Source organism: Taeniopygia guttata, chromosome 1, assembly GCF_048771995.1.
Source record: "Taeniopygia guttata chromosome 1, bTaeGut7.mat, whole genome shotgun sequence".
Taxonomy (NCBI): domain Eukaryota; kingdom Metazoa; phylum Chordata; class Aves; order Passeriformes; family Estrildidae; genus Taeniopygia; species Taeniopygia guttata.
The window spans coordinates 90,124,164-90,142,315 of NC_133024.1; the positions used below are offsets into that span (position 1 = coordinate 90,124,164).

At 42.7% G+C, this 18,152-nt stretch overlaps 1 protein-coding gene across 2 annotated transcripts; it reads right to left on the minus strand.

The window, feature by feature from the left end:
* Positions 1–238: 238 nt before the first annotated feature.
* PROZ (protein Z, vitamin K dependent plasma glycoprotein) lies at positions 239–11,485 on the minus strand. 2 transcript variants are annotated; one of them, XM_030279811.4, is made up of 8 exons: positions 10,850–11,485; positions 9,144–9,307; positions 7,720–7,744; positions 4,808–4,921; positions 3,397–3,528; positions 2,033–2,118; positions 1,831–1,954; positions 239–1,300 (listed from the first exon to the last, which is right to left on the minus strand). In XM_030279811.4, the coding sequence occupies exons 1-8, from the start codon at positions 10,914–10,916 to the stop codon at positions 789–791; spliced, it is 1,224 nt and encodes a 407-aa protein (XP_030135671.2). In that variant the 5' UTR covers positions 10,917–11,485; the 3' UTR covers positions 239–788. The 2 variants fall into 2 exon arrangements, with proteins under 2 accessions (XP_030135671.2, XP_072789447.1); XM_072933346.1 differs by having other exon boundaries at positions 9,144–9,279; positions 10,850–11,480.
* Between the last annotated feature and the right edge of the window lie 6,667 nt (positions 11,486–18,152).

An 18,152-nucleotide genomic window follows, 5' to 3' on the forward strand; every position in this document is an offset into this window, starting at 1 on the left:
TTTAAAATCTGGTCATATTTTGTTTAATTTTTGTTAGGATGAACAATAACTCATGTAGCTAAATTATTCATACTCTGTTTTATTTTGCTTCTGGGGGGAACGCTACCACTGGACCCATTATTTTAAGTGTTACTACCCTGGGGATTGGTTTGTTTGTAGGTGGTACAATATTACTTTGTCCAGACTGATGAGATTTTAGTTTTGGGGTTTTAAAATTATTTTTAAAACAAATGAGACATTTATTTTTTGTTGTCTTTGACAGTTGGGTTTTATTTTACCCTCTAACTGGCATCATTCATAAGGGAAAACATAGATTCCATGTGTGAGGGGGGAAGCATTTTTTAGTGTGATGAATATGTCAAGTGCTACCTCAACATAGACATCTAAAAGCTTGACATTCCCCATGTATTTTAAGTTTTACTTGTATGGATCCTGAAATAATATAAATTTGCTGAATCAAACCTCAGGGTACTAGCAACATTTGAAATCACAGAAAAATATTCAACATGTTTTGAGGTTTAGGATTAACAGTTCTAGGAAATTTGAAATTAAATCAGTTTTTAGTTCAATAATTAGGTTTACTGTATCATTACTCACAGTACTGTGTGTCAGCAGAAGGAAAGACGAACAAGCTTTTCTGTATAAACTAGAGTTAAACACATGTCATTCTTGCAACTTCCAATGCTGCAAATAGTGGTAGAGTCAAATGGGGGTACTGCCTGCATCCATATGTTTCCTTGCAGCAATTGGTAGGGGCTTGCTGCTTGAGAGTTGGTTGTGTTTGTGTCTTACTTTATTTTTTGTTTAACCCATACCATATACCTTGCAGTGTTGGTGAAAAGCAGTGTTTCCCAGTCAGTGTCTTCCAGCGGCCAGGATCCCAGGATACCAGTCAGAAACCACGTGCCCTTGTATTCAGTAACCAAAAAGCTCCCTCCAGCCAGGCGTTTGTCTACGGCCTCCTGGAGGTGCCCACAAAACTGCCTGTTTGTGAGGCTGATGTTGAGTATTTGTTTGCAGTCCTCAGCAGGAAGGTATGAAACCTTCAGCTCTTCACCTTGAAGTTCATCACCTTCCATTCTCCAGCCGCTGACTGTACCAGCCAGTTTTGGAATTAGAACATGTTCTGCAAAGTCTCTCTCAGGGGTGCACACAGGAAGGTGGGAGTTGTCACACTCAACATGCCCTTGAAGTTGTAGTAATGCAATGTTGTTCTCACCAGTGTCTTCATCGTACCGGATGTGTATGTGCTTCTCACTAACTGGCATTATCTCCCCAGTTCCACTTGTTCCATTAGGTCCTGTGGAGCAATGACGTTTGACTGCTCTTAGGAATAGTTTATCAGAGACCTGAAAGCTGCATGCAAGCTGCCTGATCGTGATGAGAAACACGTACAGCAGGGGATCTAAAAGTGCTCTTCCTCAAAACCTCTGCAGCAAAGGGAAATGAGAAAGAATACACTGGCAGCTTTTTAATGCTGGTAGGAGCACAAATCATTTCAGCAGTAAGGATGACTATCCAGCACTGATGTAGATTTTGCCATGAAACAAGTCACCACTTGAAACAAATCCACCATGTTTAGCTGATCTCTGGGTGCTGAGTTCTCTGAACTGTGCTCAAAGGCACTTTCTGCTTGCCTTGTAAAGGGGAATGTGAGGTGGCTGTAGTTATAGCTCAGATACTTGACTGAGGTGCTTAAATGAAATAACATCATATGTGTTTCCTTTAACAATATTTTTATGCAGCAAGAAGTTTAGTAAGCTTTCTTAAAATTTAGCTTGTCAATACTGAATTGTGCTGCAGCAAGAAAAGATGTTTTGGATCACCTACCAGCACCAACCCTGATTTGAAAATGGCTGTGCAGAAGGGCACACTCTGCTGTGGTCAACACGAAGTTACTTTTTAGCAACACTCCTCCACAGAAGCCTTTCCCTTCTGAGTTTAGCAGCAGCACCTAAGAAAATGCAAAAAACAATACATAGCACTATCCATGTGAGGGTAAGTGATGGGTTTCATGAATTGCTAGGAATACCTGCCAAGGAAATCGCTCATCACTTTTCTTCCTGGTTTCACTTATAAGGTTATCACTGTCTTGAAGTCTGCCACATGCACATGCATCTAACAAATGAATTTTAAAAAAAAATTCAAAACTTCATATTGTGTAATTTCAAGATAGCAATATCATTTCAAGATAGCTAATACCTGCAAATGCCTACTGTTCCGCCTAGACTTTGGGGTTCAGCTTTTGCACAGAGGAAAAGGAGAATGGCAATTTCTCAGCTGGTGAAAACTGGAATAATTAGTTTGGCACTTGTAGTCATAACAGCTTAGCAATGGGCTGAACATGGTCACCCTGTTAGGCTTGTAGTGACCAGGTTTCACTGTGCTTCATTTCACTAATGAAATGAGATTTCCCCTCCAGCCAACCATTAGCACATCCTGCTTTTTCTTCCCCTTTGTATCCTGTGTTCAAATTGTGTTAAATACCTGAGAGCTATAGCCCAGTCTGGACAAGGTAAATCCTGGGTTTTCCTTGTTACAGCTGTCAGTCTAGGGATGTGCATGCCTTTTTCATCTGGTTTAAACAACACATGCTTTTCAACTGGATTACCCAGTTGTCTGCATTTGTCACATTTCCACTTGGTTTGGGTTTGGGTCTGGGTCAAGCACACTGGATTCTGTTCAGGTGAAGCTAAACCTCAGGACACCTTCCAGGTGCACACATGACATGCTCTAACAGCTGGCTGGTGCTTAGTCCACAGGACTGAACTAGGCCAGTTGGATGTAAAGCCCACCTGAAGTGTGCATTGAGTGTGCACATCAGTCTTTCACTGCAAAAAGCGTGGCTTTACAGATGAACTCCGATTTCACTGCCCCGCTTGTGCTAATACAGACACAGGTCTAAATATACTTCTGTGGTTTTAGTAGACCTACTTTGTAAGGGGATGATATTTAATGAGATACCTAATATGAGACTGAAGAACTAAAAAGGGCTACTGTTTCAAGCTAATTAATATGGCAGCAAATGTTTCCCTTCATTTATTAGACCATTGGTCACCTGATGGGAATCAACTGAATCTCATTCCCAAGCAAACAGGCATTCAGCAGAATTACCCTTTTCCAAAGAGGAGTGGAAAACCTGGTCCAGTGAGTGATATGTAGGGTGGTACAAGTCCTCTCAGCTGATTCATACTTAAACATTCTGATCAAATAGCCCTTCTTTTACCATTACTTTGGCATCTTGGGTGGTGGTCCCTAGATTCCTTTTTCTAGCCACTAATATTGCTTTAGGCTCGAAGCAGACTGATCACATCTGTTAGATGGTGGCCTGCCCATCCCAGCCTGAGCAGGTGCCCCCTTTATGTCCCTTTATGCCTCCTTTATGCTCACACCTACCTAATGCGATGCACCGTCTTTTATCCTTCCCAAGCTTGTAGCCATCAGCACAGGAACAGCGGTAGGAATCACTTCCTGGGTAGCAGAAGTGGTCACATCCTACCTTTGCTTGGTGGTGACATTCATTTTTAGCTAAACAAAATAAGCAGAGAAAAAAATGTGGAGTATTCTTTCATCGCTTGAGACCTCTAGTTTATATTTTTTATTCACTTTGTGTGGATGTGGGTTGGGACTCTGACTTGGTAGTATTTACCACTGGGATTTTTTCCCCTTGTAAAACAGAAATTGGAGACACCTGAGTCTCTGCAGCATTCACAGACTCATTGTGCTCCCCTCTGCACCTTGCTGCACCAGACACTGCACCTCTGAGTTCTGGGAAAGGGTGTCATGGGTTTTTAAACAAAACACCAAGTATCTGCAGCAAGAACTGTTGCACGTCATGAAGACAAGTATTGCTCGAGGAAGAAGGCAGCTAAGGTTTCTGGTTTTGGAAAAAACCCGTAGCACTCATTTTGCACACTCATTGAAACAATCAGCTATCAAAGATAAGAAAAAAAGAAAGGGATTATGAACTTTGAAACATGCTTAACTTTCCATAGCTAAGCAAACACTTAACTCTTTAGCACAGAGCAAGTGTTATTTGATCTAGCTCATAGGTAGCAAAAAATCTTGTAGAACATGATGACTAGTCTCACAGTGAGATGATCTAGTTCCCAACTCTTGTCCAAGCTGTGTCACCTTCTGTGCTCCTCCAGAAGCTGGTCACAGTCACACCCCTTACACAGAGAACGACCCTGCCTTCTGCAGCCAGGGCGTCTCCCACCCCAGGGGACTCTCAACCAGCAGAAATACTGATGTCAGGGCTGGAAAGAACAACCTGGCAGATATAAAAATGTATCTGGCCCAGGGTTTTCCTGTGCCAGAACGCATCTGTTTTACTTTATGCTTTTCCCTTCCACTGGAAACAGTTTGTTTTCTGGAGTCCTTCTGTCCTGAGGGACTGACTTGCGGGTGTGTGTGGCCTCAGAGGCACCAGGGTGCCTGGGACGCCACCCTGGCACTGCAGCCTCGTCCTTCGGGCCACACACCTGGGAGCACAGCAGGACAAGCAGCCAGGCAGCACAGGTGGCAGTGGCAGGGCTGGCTTTGGGGTGTACCCATGAGGTGCTTTGGGTTCAGCTCTTTTGCTGCATTCCTGGAGAAGGGAGGCTCAGGGCACAGGGACAGCCGGCAGAGCCTCAGGATGCTGTAATGTTTTGTAGGCAGGCAGCACACATCACCCTGCTCTGCCAGAACTGTGTGCGTTACCCAAAACCATGGTAAGTGGCACCATGGGAGAGCTGTGTATGGTTTCATGGGGACACCCTGTGACAAGACGAGATGGGGCTTCTCAGAAGGAGGCAATGCTTACCAAAAGCACAGTTCTCTCCCTCGTAGCCCTCAGCACAGGTGCAGGTGTAGCCACGGATGCTGTCCTCACACACACCGTTGTGCTGGCAGGGGTTTGAGGAGCACCTCCTGCCACCTGGAGAAATGGAGAGGGAGGAGTCGCCACCAGCACTGATCTCAAATTACACAGTCCTCATCCTGGCACATGAGCTGTTCAGAGAAGGGTTGAGAGGGCAGTTTGGTAGGAAATGGGCTAAGTGTCACTGAACTGCTCCTCGGGGGTAATTTTAGCTCAAATCTGCTTCCAGAGGCACTCTTGCAGCCCCTGTCAGAGGGGCTGGGAGCTGCCCAGAGGCAGAGCCTCCTTCTGGAGGATGGATGCCCTGATTCAGGGAAAAGAACTGAGTTACAGTTCCTGCTTTTTTAGAAATATAAGACTGCTGTTTTAGGTCTCCCATATTAGATTGATATGCACTGGATCGAAAAAGCTGGCATCAAAATTATAGAGCAAGTGTACAGCAAGCAACATCAAAGTAGGAGGAAATGTAACTTTTGTATATCTGCACAATTATCATGCAGCATCTCAGACACTAGCAAGCTGAACTGAACATTGAAACAAGACGGTGTCCTCACTGAGAGTGAAGCACCAGTCAGAGCTGCCAGTTTCCTTCAAGCTACTCACAGGAATGACTCCTAAGCAGTTTGAAAACATGATCCAAGTAACAACTACTTATTATAGACATAGGCAATCAGTAAGCAAGCCAGGAGAGCCTAACCTGGGACATGTTGTCCAACCTTTCTAAAAATGAGCACCTCGTCAGAGAGGTTAATTCAGTCAGCAAGCTGCCCCACCTGATTTCAGGGATGGAAAAAGTGAAAACTCTGCCAGCTACGGGAATAAAACACCAATCATCATCTACTTGGGCTATGGGCACACAAATCTTTGAGTGTTAGATGTACTAAAATACTGGCTGAAAGAGCTACCAGCTTCAGCCCATCTGCAGTCAGATGCCACCAGCATATCCAAGCACAATGTAGGCCTCCAGGAAGGGTTTTTGGGTGAACTGGGGGAATCTCACCTGCACAGCTGAGCAGGCAGAATTGAGGAGCTGGAGCTAGGGAGGGGTTACCCCTGCAGCCTGAAGCAATTAGATGGAGTCAAGCCTCTGAAATCCGTGTTGGGAAGAAAAGAAATCCAGCACCTAGCTTTGTTAAAGGAGGAAAGGGAAGATTCAAGGAAATATAGAGAAATTGGCCTGATTTCTGTTACTGGCAAGCTATGATTAAACTATAAGCACACAGCAATATAAAAAGGTGGGAAGTAAAAACCAACATAAAGTTTTCAAGACCAAATAATTCAAACCATTTAAATCTGATCATATTATAGGATAAGGGATCTAGGGGGAATCAGTGAACATCACACAATAGAAATGCCTCCAATGACATTGTCATTCAGTGAGCAGACTTCTATAAGGCATGCACAAAACTTTTGGAAAGTGATGTTTAAAGAGAGATTGTCGATGGCTAAGTTTATACTGTTGATAAAAGAGGGCTGGGAACAAGTGTGATCTCAGGCAAAGTGCTCTGACAGCAGACATTCAGCAAGATGCCACTACATCAATTTTGACTTGAAAGGACAAAGGCGGAGCACTGCAGAACAGAGCTGGTGGGTGACCCAGCAGTTAGGTGGGTGCTCAGACTTTCCTCTTTTATTCACAATGCAGATTTATCCACTGCACCCTGGACTTTCAGGGGAAAGCAACACGGATATCAGAGGTCTAGAAAATGAGATTATTGGAAGACAGGATGAAAAAATGTGTTTTTTTAGCGAAGAGGAAAGAAGCCACTTTTCAAAGGCAACACTCTCCAAAATGTTAGAGAAGACATCACAGAGAAGGAAACACACACTGCTGTTCTTTAGGAAGAAGACAGAACACATGGCTTTTAATTACAGCAAAAAAGCCACCTCTGAGTCTGAAGTCAGTAATGTGTCCTGATTGTGGCTAAGCTTGTTTGGAGGGACCATTCTGAACTGGTTGCCCTTCTCCCATCCTAGGCTAGAGAGGAAGCCTGCATGACATGCTTAGTACAAATATTCAATGACTCAAATTAGAAATTAATCCCACCCTCACAAAAGTAATAAAATGCCAGATATTTAGCAACATTCTTCATAACCTTTATAGCACTGATGGGATTCTTCTATGCAGTGGTTCCCAGGACTCAGTAATTTAGTGGCTTGTGCAGAAAATTATTACTGACTGCTGATTTTGTCACTTCCTTATCCATTCTTTAACCATAAGGTTAGAAATTAATAATAGCTAAGTTAAAAACAAGAGAAAAACTTGGGATGAAGCATACAGAAAAAAGGGAGGGAATAGGGACTAGTCACCATAAGCTGGTGCCACAGGCTTCTTGTTCAGGTGGCATCTTGTTCAGGGCCTGACATCAAGCCCTCAGCTTCTACAGATTTGTTTCTCACCTTGGCATGTGACAGGGAATGACAATCCCACTGTGCAGAGTTTGTAGACAGCTCAGTAGCTTTTAATATCGATTTATCTTGCTCAGGTTTAAGTGCTAATTCTGTATTTGGGAGATTTTGCTGGTAAAACTGTGCTGCTGTATTGTATCAGCAAAACTTACTTTCTCATTGCCTAGGCTGTTTCAGATTCAGGAAAAGAAGTAGCCCATTTACTATAATATCCTTTACTTACCCTCTACTTTAATTGTTTTTGCAGCTTTAAATGGTTTTTCCTGTATATTACTTTTTAAAAATCATTTGCATGCAGAATTTTCCTTCTGCTTTGCTACAGACATGACAAATAGAGATTGATTGTTTCTCATAGTATAAACTCTTAGAAAATCAGTATTACTCTGAATCAAAATGTTCATAATGTGACAGGACTATGAAGGAGAGAAATCAAGAGGCCAGCTTACCATAGTAGATATCCCAAAACAAATTCTGGGTGAAGAGAAGAAAAAAAAAAAAAAGGAAATTAGAAAATTAGGAAAATATTTAATTTCCATGTAATGTAATATGTCATAAATACTTTGCTAAACCAAAAAACATGTTATGAGAGAATATATACAGTGGTTTAATATTTACAAAGCTGCACAACTATAATGTGCTGCTAGCAAATATACACATGAGAAGGGAAGCGCTTTGCCTACTGCTTACTTTATTGTTTCTTAAGAAGCAGTACAGGAAAATAAACACTTCTTAGGCCACAGAGGAACAGCTGGATCCTTTAACAATGCAGCTCCCTGAAAAAAAACTGTCTGGCTGTTGTCTCTCTGGTGTGCAGCAGCCTGGGAAGTGACCCCATCCTGTCCCATCCCACTTGGCCCCCAGCAGGTGCTGCTGGAGGCAGAGTGGTCAGCACAGAGCAGAGCTGTGGGGCACCACTGCTGTCACCACTACCCTGTGCCCTGCATCTCCCTGGGTACTGCAGCTGACCCTGGAGCTGCTTTCCCCAAAGTGACACCGCTGCCCACCCCTCCCTTTCCCAAAGCGCCACGGCTGCCCATGGGCAGCCCTACAGCTGTTTCCTCTGCTTTCCCTGCAAACAAAACTCCATCCAGATTCCCATTAAAGAGCACGGCAGACATCTCTGTGTCTGGAGAGCCCCTGGTGCAAAGGAATTTGCAGCTACTCACCAAGTGAGCCTCTCTCTATAGGTCCCACTACTTGCTGGTGCATTGATTCCCTCTCTCCCAATCATAAAATCAGAGAATGGTTTGGGTTGGAAGGGGCCTTAAAAGTCATCTAGCTCCAATCTCCTGCTGTGGGCAGGCACATCTTCCCCTAGACCAGGTTGCTTAAAGGTCCATCCAACCTGGCCTTGAACACTTCCAGGGACAGGGTATCCACAGCTTCTCTGGACAACAGTTCCAGTGCCCCACACAAGTCTAACTCCTCTCATTTATTTCCCACGCTGCATGCATTTGCATAGAGGATTTGAGTTGGGCTCTGATGAAGCCAATTTACTGGCTGGAGAGAATGGAATTCCTTTGTGCTGCCCTCCAGGTGCTCTTCTGCTGATCAGCACCCCTTTGCTCCTCCTGGTCCCTAAGGGATGCTGAAACTGTATTTCTGTGTGGTCAGAATAGGACAACAGCCATGTGATTTACTAACACAAGGATCATGACACATCATTTTCAGGAGAAGACTTGAACAATATCAGAACTGACCTCCTTGTTTCCATTTTGACCATGGAAAACACCTGCTTGCTACCTGCTGAGGTGGAAAATGCAAAGATTTCACATGGAGAGAAACCCAAACAAATGAAGCAGTCTTGTGTTTCAAGTAAAGGATCATGGAAGCAGTTTTTATTGTGCATGCAGGGAAACAAAATACTTACGAGCATTTCATCATCTTCAAATACTTCCCTTGCTTCTTCATGTGTACATCTCTCTTCTAGGCATTCTCTTTCCAAGCTGCCTTCAAGGACTTCCTCCAGAAGTAGGGAACTGGCACGTCTCTGTCTCTTGATAACACTGTTTGCATCATGAGCTGATATAAATACTGTATTGTATGGAACATTGTATGACAAAACAATAATATAAGTACTTAGATTAATTTCCTTATATACTTTTACCTTCTTTTTTCGAGATAAATAAATTTGGTTAATTTGGGGTTTCAGCCACATAAAACTTACATACTTAAAGAGCTCTAATGTCTTAGCCCAAATTCAGCTGAGGAGTTGGGACCTTTTACTTCTGGGGAATGCCTGACTTGCTCCCAAGCAGGGGGAATTTGAAACCCTTCCTGGCACATTGTTTTACTGCATGAGACATACAGAACAGAGTGTGAGGTCACAGCCAGGGAAAGGGGGAAAACATTATTATAAAAGACAAAGGCTATTTTGTGAGACTGCACAGGGGTTTCAGATGCATTGGTAGAAGTGAATATTAGTGGTATTAAGTTAAGATGGTGGATCCAAACTGATGCTCTTCAGTTTTAGTTCATGGCAATTTTTTTTTTATTGAGGAGCAAAGCCATGACATTGCTGAGTTCTCAATCAATTCTCTGTTAAGGAGAGTAAATAAAAACTACCCCTCAGCAATGCTCATAGTTAAGAGGGCTATATCCCATGCCACTGTTTATGTGGAAGACACTGTAACCTTTCAGAGAGGTTTGCAAATAATACCTCCATCAAAAACTGCCGGGCAGCTGGTGCCACCCTGGAGCCTCATCTTCCACATGAAGCAATGTGTGATCGTGTGTGTCAGCATGTGTTTGTCAGTTCTTCTGTGCTTGGAAAGTAAATGTGTTGGGCAGGGAATATTCAGGGTTTTTTTCTCTTTTATACAGTGTTTGGGGACCCAACACTGCTGGTTGAAGTAATCAATAATCATAGAACTGGAAAAAGTGAGAGAAATAGCAAAATTATTCCAGAACTGTGTACAGATATTCAGTTATCTTTTTGAACGCTATCCCATAAGCAACTGGCTTGCACATGATACTAAAAAAAGAAAAGCTTAATGACTCTGTTTTGCATTTTAAATTCTATCTGACCCCCAGCACATATTTCTGCTGTGCAGTGGTTCTGCTACATCCAGCACAGCTGGCAGTGAACTTCTGCTGCAGGGTGTTTTGACTTTCTTAAGAGAACACCATCTTTTTCTTCCTTGCCTGGCTCTTCCTTATTTTTTGATAAACCATGGAGAATAATACAGAAACACAGACTTCCTCAAGCTATGACAAACATGCATATTGGCCTCTTCCATAGGAGTATCTAATTTTTACTTCAGCAGGAGGTAGAAATATAAAACAAAATTTGCTTTAATATCTGGGATACTCTAAAAACTGTAAGGAAAGACAAAATATTACCCTGGCATACATGATGGTACTTAAAAATTACATTGCCCCATTAGCCTACAGCAGTTTTCACTTAGCTGCATGAAATAAACAGCAGAAATTTAAAGAAAATAAGGAATGGACCGTTTTCATTGATTTCACTCTGTGCTACAAGGTAAACATTATACAAGGTATAAAAGAACTGGTGTTTTTAGAAAAGCAGCAGCACAAATCAGAATTAAAGGTGCAACAAAACAAAAGCCATACCTGCCTGCTCTGTCTGAGGGAAAAGGACAGAGAGAAGGAAGAATATTTTCCAAGAGCACCTTGCCATTGTTACCCTCTGAGCCTGACGGTGCCTGCCTGCATTCCTGCAGCTCTTGTGGGAAATGGCTGCAGGAGAGATGTTGAAGTTTAAAGTCCAGCTGCTTATGAGAAAACAAAACCTCTAGGGGCAAGTCCTGGCTGCAATGTCAACACATGGGGACCCAACCTAAACCAAAGAGATCAACGCCCAGCTCAGCAGTACAACTGTCCCCTTCTCTCCGTGCCCTGGCTGACTGTGGGGCCTTTGCCAGCGCCTCTGGGAGCTGCTCCGAGATTTGGACGTTCCTCCCATGCCACAGCGCTCACTTACCGTAACACAGCGTGGGTGGAGAAGCACAGCACGGACATTTCTTTGTACCATATCAAAGCACAGGCTGGACAATGACCCCAGGGACCAATTACCCGACGTGGCCCTTTAGTACCTTGTCCTCACAAAACATTTACCAAGGCTTAGCTGCAATGGGTAAATCCCACCACCTTCTGGAGCAACCAAGCCCACAAACATGATTTTCTCCCCGAGGAGTGCATCTGAATGGATATGGCATTTTTCTTTTTCACTCTTAGGTTTATAATGCCCAGCCATGAAGGAGAGCATGGAAAAAGTTTCCCGATGTCAGGATCCCAGTCACACAGAGATGCACAGCAGATGGAGTCTGTGAAAGGAGGTGTAGGTTTGGAGAGGACAGAAACACTCCCTGGGCTGCTGAGATATACACCCTGTGTACAGTGTGTCCCTGCTTCCCAGCCCTGGACAAGAGGAAGGATAAACCCATTGGCATGCAATGGCAGTGCTGCTGCAGAGCTCCCAGAATAGGCTGGATCCTGAGAAGAGCAGGAAACCATGTCTACACTCAGAGCAATGACCAGGGAGAGGAAGAGTGGTTTTGTACTTAATCTGAGCTACAACTAGGACCATTCTGTGTTTTCATATAATAAATCCCCAGCTATCATTTGCGTATGGAGTTGTTATAATAAAGTATGATTGACCTGAACATCCATGGGTAAATCCACAAATAAACTGCACTTCCCATCAATTGCACCTTTGAAAACAAGCTTCATTGAGGCCAATGAGGGAAACAAACCACATTCCTCACCAAGCCCCTACCAGTCCAGGGCTGATGTTACATCTCACATCACAGGCCTCAATACCTGCAGCAAATAATCAACCTGCACTCTAAAACTCCATTGTGGGAGGGTTTTCTTGTAGTTTCTGCAGGCCTGTTGTTCCAGAAGTTTACTTGGAGTTAAAACTCTTCTAATACCAAGTTTAATTTTATTCACAGCCAGTTCACGACCTTACGTATTTGTTTTGCTCTCTTTGATATTTCTGCAGAACTAATTAAGAGACCCTCCCATCCTCTGGTTAACTTTGTGTCCAGCTTTCCTCAGTAAATGAGCTCTCCATGCTCTCTTAAGTCCCCTGAGGCCACCAAGCCCCACTGTACCTCACCCAGCCAGAGCTTTCTTGGCCAGGAAAGGGAGAGCTTTTGCCAGTGGTCACATTTGGTGGATGCTGGGGGCTCAGACAGCACCTCCTGTGTCCAGGAGTCACTGTGGAGGCTCACCTCACCCCCCTTGCCTTGTTTTGCAGGGGCTGTATTGCTTTTCCACATTCCTCTGGCTGTCCCTCCCCACGGAAGCACCTGCCAGTGAGGCTGCTGCTGTAGTCCCCCAGTGGCCTGGGACCACTTGCCTGTACGTTCTCGTGATAATGAATATTATCCCATACATACATGGCAGCACAGCCAGCCTGGCTCCCTTTGGCATGAAAAATATGTCACCACTTGATGTCAGCACAGGACTTTGCAGAACCCAACACAAAAATGTGGATCTGTAGATTTTTTTTTTTTTTAAAGAAACTGTTTACATTTCACAAACCTAAACCTATATCAACTAAGGAACTCCTGTAGGTGTTTAAGTTTGTCATTCAATTTGGTTTAATATTAATAACCCAGAGCTTTAGAAGCTGTATTCTCACAAGATCTTAGTTTACATGGCCATTTTTCCTTTTACTGTGGGATCTTTTTTACAAACGATATCCCTTGACTGAGCAGCTGTGTCCTTGAGAATGGGACTCAGTGTACTCAGTATGCATGGCACTGACTTTGCTTTTTCTGTATTGACATCAATGCAATAGGTTTATATTTTAACTTATATATTACTGTGGAAAACTTCATGAAAAGAAGGCTTTGAAAGGGCAGTCCTTTCCTCATGCGTTTCTTTATAAAGAGTTACTGGGATTTCTTCTCCCCTTCCTTTAATTACTGCAGTGAGCATATGACAACGTGTTTCATTATGGAGTCATGCACCCTATTTCCTGCAGCCCTGTTTAGGGGTTGCCTTCCTCTTGAAGGGTTACTCATTCCAGGATGAAGCCTGCAGGCAGTGTCAGACACCAAGTCAGCAGTTCCTCAAGATGGAGCAGCTGAGGGAGTTAGTCCTGCTTTAGCAACTGGTTCACATGGAAATTGTTCCTTGCCCAGTTCAGCAGCCCAGGGGAAGTGGGTTTGGAGACCTGCTGCCCAGGCAGTGATGGGGCAGTGATGGGGCAGTGATGGGGCAAAAGTGATGGGGCAGTCAGTGATGGGGACATGTCAATGCCACCCATCTCCTGCTATGGGCTGGCCATCAGCCCTGCTGCAGCGCGATGTGCCAAGGGCAGCTATCCTGAGTAACCCATCACATGCTTTTTTGGAAACGCATACCTCAGCTAGTGAGCTGCTTAATGCAGTTAAAATGGGTACTGATTTCATCTAAACACCTGGATTGAGATCAGCCAAGTCTGTTCACCACCTGCAGGAAAAAAAAAAAAAAAAAAAAAAGTTTTTCTTGCCAAATCCAAAGTGCCTCAGCATTTCTAAATGAGGAGGAACTTGCGGCTGTTTCAAAAGAACATCAGCACTCTCTTTGTGGTTTGGTTACAGATTGCAGGAAACCTTGGAGGAGCAAACAGGGGAAGGGAGCTCTGATTTTCTCCTTTGGGTTCTGTACCCATAAGAAGACTATCAGCCTTCCCTCAAGGATATGCAAGTGTCCAGATGGCCTGGCAGTGAAACAAAAGCCACCTTGGAACACCTCTTACATTTGCTCCATCCCCAGAAGTATTCAAGGCCAGGCTGGATGGGGCTTTCAGCAACCTGGTCTAATGGAAGGCGTCCCTTCCCATGGCAGGCAGTGTTGTACGAGGTGATCTTTGAAGGCCTCCTCTAACCAAAGCCCTTCTATGATTCTATGATCTCTGTAGATGCAAGCTCTGTGCATATATTGTTAAAAATAGCAATTGTTGTTAATATTTTATTTATTAAAATATTATTTCTTTACTTCCACCTTCATGTTTCGTTACCTTTTCCCTCAACTTATATATTAAAATTCTTTTCCCTACCAAAATTCCAGCCAAAAAAACTGGCTACGGAAGAACCAGAAGATGGCAGAGCACATGCACAGACAGCATCATAGCACTTCAGCTCCTAGTTACAGTTTCAATAATGGATAAGGGGGGTTGACAAGATGTTTAATTTTGCTCTGAAATGAGGAATGTCCTCTCATCCCATGTGAAAAATGAAGCAAAATCACTTTGGAATCTGTGCCACTTGGATGAAATTTTTTTTCTCCTCCAACTTTTTCTGGTAACATCTCCCCATTGCCCTAATATGGAGCTCAAGATAAAAATTAAGGATGGCTCTCAGAGAAAGCTAAGCAGCAGATTTTTCAGGCAAACTCCTGGAACACTGATGCAGTCTGAAGTGGACAATGAAGAGATAAGAAAGCACTTGGACTTTACCAAGTTCAGACTTGTTAATGCAGTTTCCTGTTCCTCTGTCTTTCTGCCTGACTCTCTCCACTGAGGACATGGGGCAGCAGCTCTGCAGCTGTGTCCAGATGCTATAATTTAAATTGTTCCTTTAACTAACCAGTCATTCCTTCTTCAACAGACTCGGCAGGAGGGAAGTGCTGACATGACCTCAGCAGCACCAGTGCAAAGACTACACCAACATCTTCCACCCACAGCCCAGACATATTTAACTGGATGGTGGAACTGGCTTTTGCCACTAACCTGACTTCCAGGACATAGGAGACATGGATTCTGTGGACTTGTGCAACTGTCACACTGCTGGACTGCTTTTGGAGATTGACTTCTGCATTTATGACAGGAAAAAACTCTATCCATATTGAAACAGGATGGCAAAAAATGTTTATTCAAGTTTCAAAGTGCATCTTCAGGATGACTCAAGTTAAAATGAAATTTTCTCTCTTACCCAACACACAGCCCTAGGCTTCCCTGCATGCTGTTTTAAAGGTCTATTTAATTTATGTTTATCTCTTTATTCCTCACTGCTGGCTATGGCCAGAGCTCTGGAGAAAGAGTTTGGTACTCTGTCCTGTCTGTGCAGACCTAAAGAGCATGAGACAGAGCACTGATGATGTGTGTCTGGCTATGTGTCTAGAATGAGGATTGCAGTTCTCTGTGCAATTAAGCAGCTGTGGTAAGTGTCCCTGCATACAGAATTTGTTCTTATCTGGTACTGAATGTCTGAGGAGGTTGATGATGGTGTTTCATGCCTGGCACTGCAAACTGGGAGGTGAGGAAGGAGTTCAGATGACTAATTCCTCTGAATGCATGTTGAGTTAAAGACAACAATCAAAGCCCATCAGAGGTGTCTGTGCCCTCTGTAACTGATTATGATTAAACCAGGAGTGCTGCAGAACTGAGACAAGGGGTCATGGAGGGGCTGGGTGGGAGGAGAGATGGATGGCAATGAGAGAATGGGTCAGCAAGTGCCAGCCCTGTTATGGCCTCCTTGTAGTCCCTGGGACACATCCGAGCATGGCCCACTGTTCCATGTATCAGGCTGGCTCTCTCTATAGTTTAGGGCTGAACTATAATCAGAGGTTTCAAAGGAGGTCCTGTGGGAATTCAAACAGGGGTATATCCTTTGGAGCAGTGACGTCAGGGAGCGATGTATGCAGCCATCAGGGGTTGAGCTTCTATTCATGGCTTGAACACCATTATCTACAATGCACTGTCACTCCTGAATCAAATTTATTTAGCAGCCTGAAGTTTAGGATGTGTCAGAGAAGAGTGGCAGGGAAATAATACAAAGGGGACAGACTCTAGAGTGGGTTTTTTGAGTATTTATAGGGAAACCAGATAGTGATCATTGCAGAACAAAGCTGACTGCTCTATTCCTTTCAAACTGATCAACAAATTCCATTATAAAAATCATCCCCAAATGGTGACTTTCACACTTGAAAACTGGAAATGGTGAAGGCAGGGAATGAGAAAAATATTGCATATTTTAAGCCACAATCCAATTTGTAACATCTTTCTTCTCTCTTCCAAAATATATACTGACACACCTTTTGAAGTACAACACAGAGTCCTTTTTCTGTAGGGGCTCAAATACCGCAATACCTGCTTCACAATTTTTTCCATGCCACTGAACTGGCTGCAAAACAAATAATTTTTTCTCTGGATTGAAATAAGGCAGACAGAGGATATCAGGTTCAGATAATAAGAGAGTTAAGCTTTTATTAGTCTTGAAATATTAGTTACCCTTGCAGATTTAATTTTTTTTCAGATTTGAATGATTTAAATAATACTTCATATAAATAATACATATAACAATATTGTAATTTCTAGGGTGTGCAATGCATTCACTTTATGATAGCCAAAACCATTATATCAATAATGCTTGTGAAGAAATATTTCAGAAAGAAAGCAAGAAGCTATCAGAACAGCAGTGGTTTTGGTGACAGCAAGCAAGCCTTTCTAATTCAAGGAACTTAATCTAACAACTCATTTCACTCATCGACATGCACAGTTAATTACACTCTTCTGGATCCATGAGCGATTTTTGCATTTTCTAGGGTTTTTTTTCTGTATACATGTTCTCAAAGCCACTGACAATTCAAATTAATTAATCAGAATATGTTGTAGTTGACACGGTCACAATACAAAGCAACACTCCATTTTCAGAAGGCTTCAAACCCAAGTTTTATTTTAGCATGCATGCTTTTAATACATTCCTACAAGACTCATAAGGTTACACTTTACTCACTGGTCAGGAAGGACAAACAAAATGCTTATTGGAGCAGGGAGTTGCAAGTGTCTCTTATTTATCCTTCTTTCTTTCTTATGTCAATGGCCTAGGTAGAGAATTTTTTTCAGGGGTAAACAAATATCCTCTTATCAAACTTCTCTCTGGCTCACAGAAGTCACTGTAAAACCTATTCCACAAGAATATATCTAGCAAAATCTTCTGGAAGACATGGTGGGACAACATCCTCAGAAAATGTTATAGGTTTCTCCAATTTGAGAAAGACTGTGCTGCTGCTGAAAGTTTCTGTATCCAATTCAGCATGGCCATATATTTTTTCCACTCTGTGCATTGGGTCTTACCTTTCCTTGTCTACCATCCCTGTGTCAGATAATGAAAGCAGTTGCTAATAAGACAATACCAACAAGTCTAAGGCATCTCAATAATAGAAAGGACCAAAGTTCCTTGTACTCTATGTAGGTAATGCGCTGTACAAATGAAATTGACCTGTCATGTATCCTGAGGCTATAGCAAATCACACCCATTTTGGAGAGGTTTTAGAGAGCTGACAAAATGCCAAGCAAGTAGAAAATCAGAACTTTTCAATTAGAATAACGCTTTCAATGAAAACTTTGATAAAGCTTTTTTGGTTTCATTACAGCATTGCTATGGCGCTCATTATAGACAAACCTCAACACAAGAAGAATTTTGCCTCATTTGTAGAGCAATATAGTCAGACTCAAATAGAAAAGATATATTTTTTGTCTTTTAAAAATTCAACATTCTATATATAAGAATCTACAAATTCACATATATATTTGTCTTCCTCAATTTGTGTGAAGTCTCTGGGAATTAAATGGTCAGGCAATTGGAGTTGAGGCAACTACAATTTTTGCTTTACTCTGGTAGGTTGAGTACAACTTTTATGACTCAGAACACCATTTTTCAGTGCCTAGAATTTGTGATAAACTACTTTTTAATAAACAAATATAGTAAATAATATAATTGAGGTTTCAAGTTTGGAACAGTCCCAGAATAATATCATCATGCTGTCGAAACAGTTATTGCTAATATCTGAATGAGGTCTCTGGAATTCTTCAGTGTTTGGCCAACACAGGAAATTGCATAAAGTTGTAATATTACACCAATTTAACTACATCAGCTCAGCCTTACCTGCCCACATAATTTCCTAGTTTATATTTGGC

Excerpts from the sequence above, each read along its gene's own strand:
- PROZ (XM_030279811.4), bottom strand. The coding sequence starts at position 10,916 with ATGGCAAGGTGCTCTTGGAAAATATTCTTCCTTCTCTCTGTCCTTTTC. Across the intron at positions 4,922-7,719 it reads GTTTTGGGATATCTACTATG|GTGGCAGGAGGTGCTCCTCA; the intron begins GTAAGCTGGCCT and ends CCATTTCTCCAG. Across the intron at positions 1,301-1,830 it reads TCAAATCAGGGTTGGTGCTG|GACCTAATGGAACAAGTGGA; the intron begins GTAGGTGATCCA and ends ATTGCTCCACAG.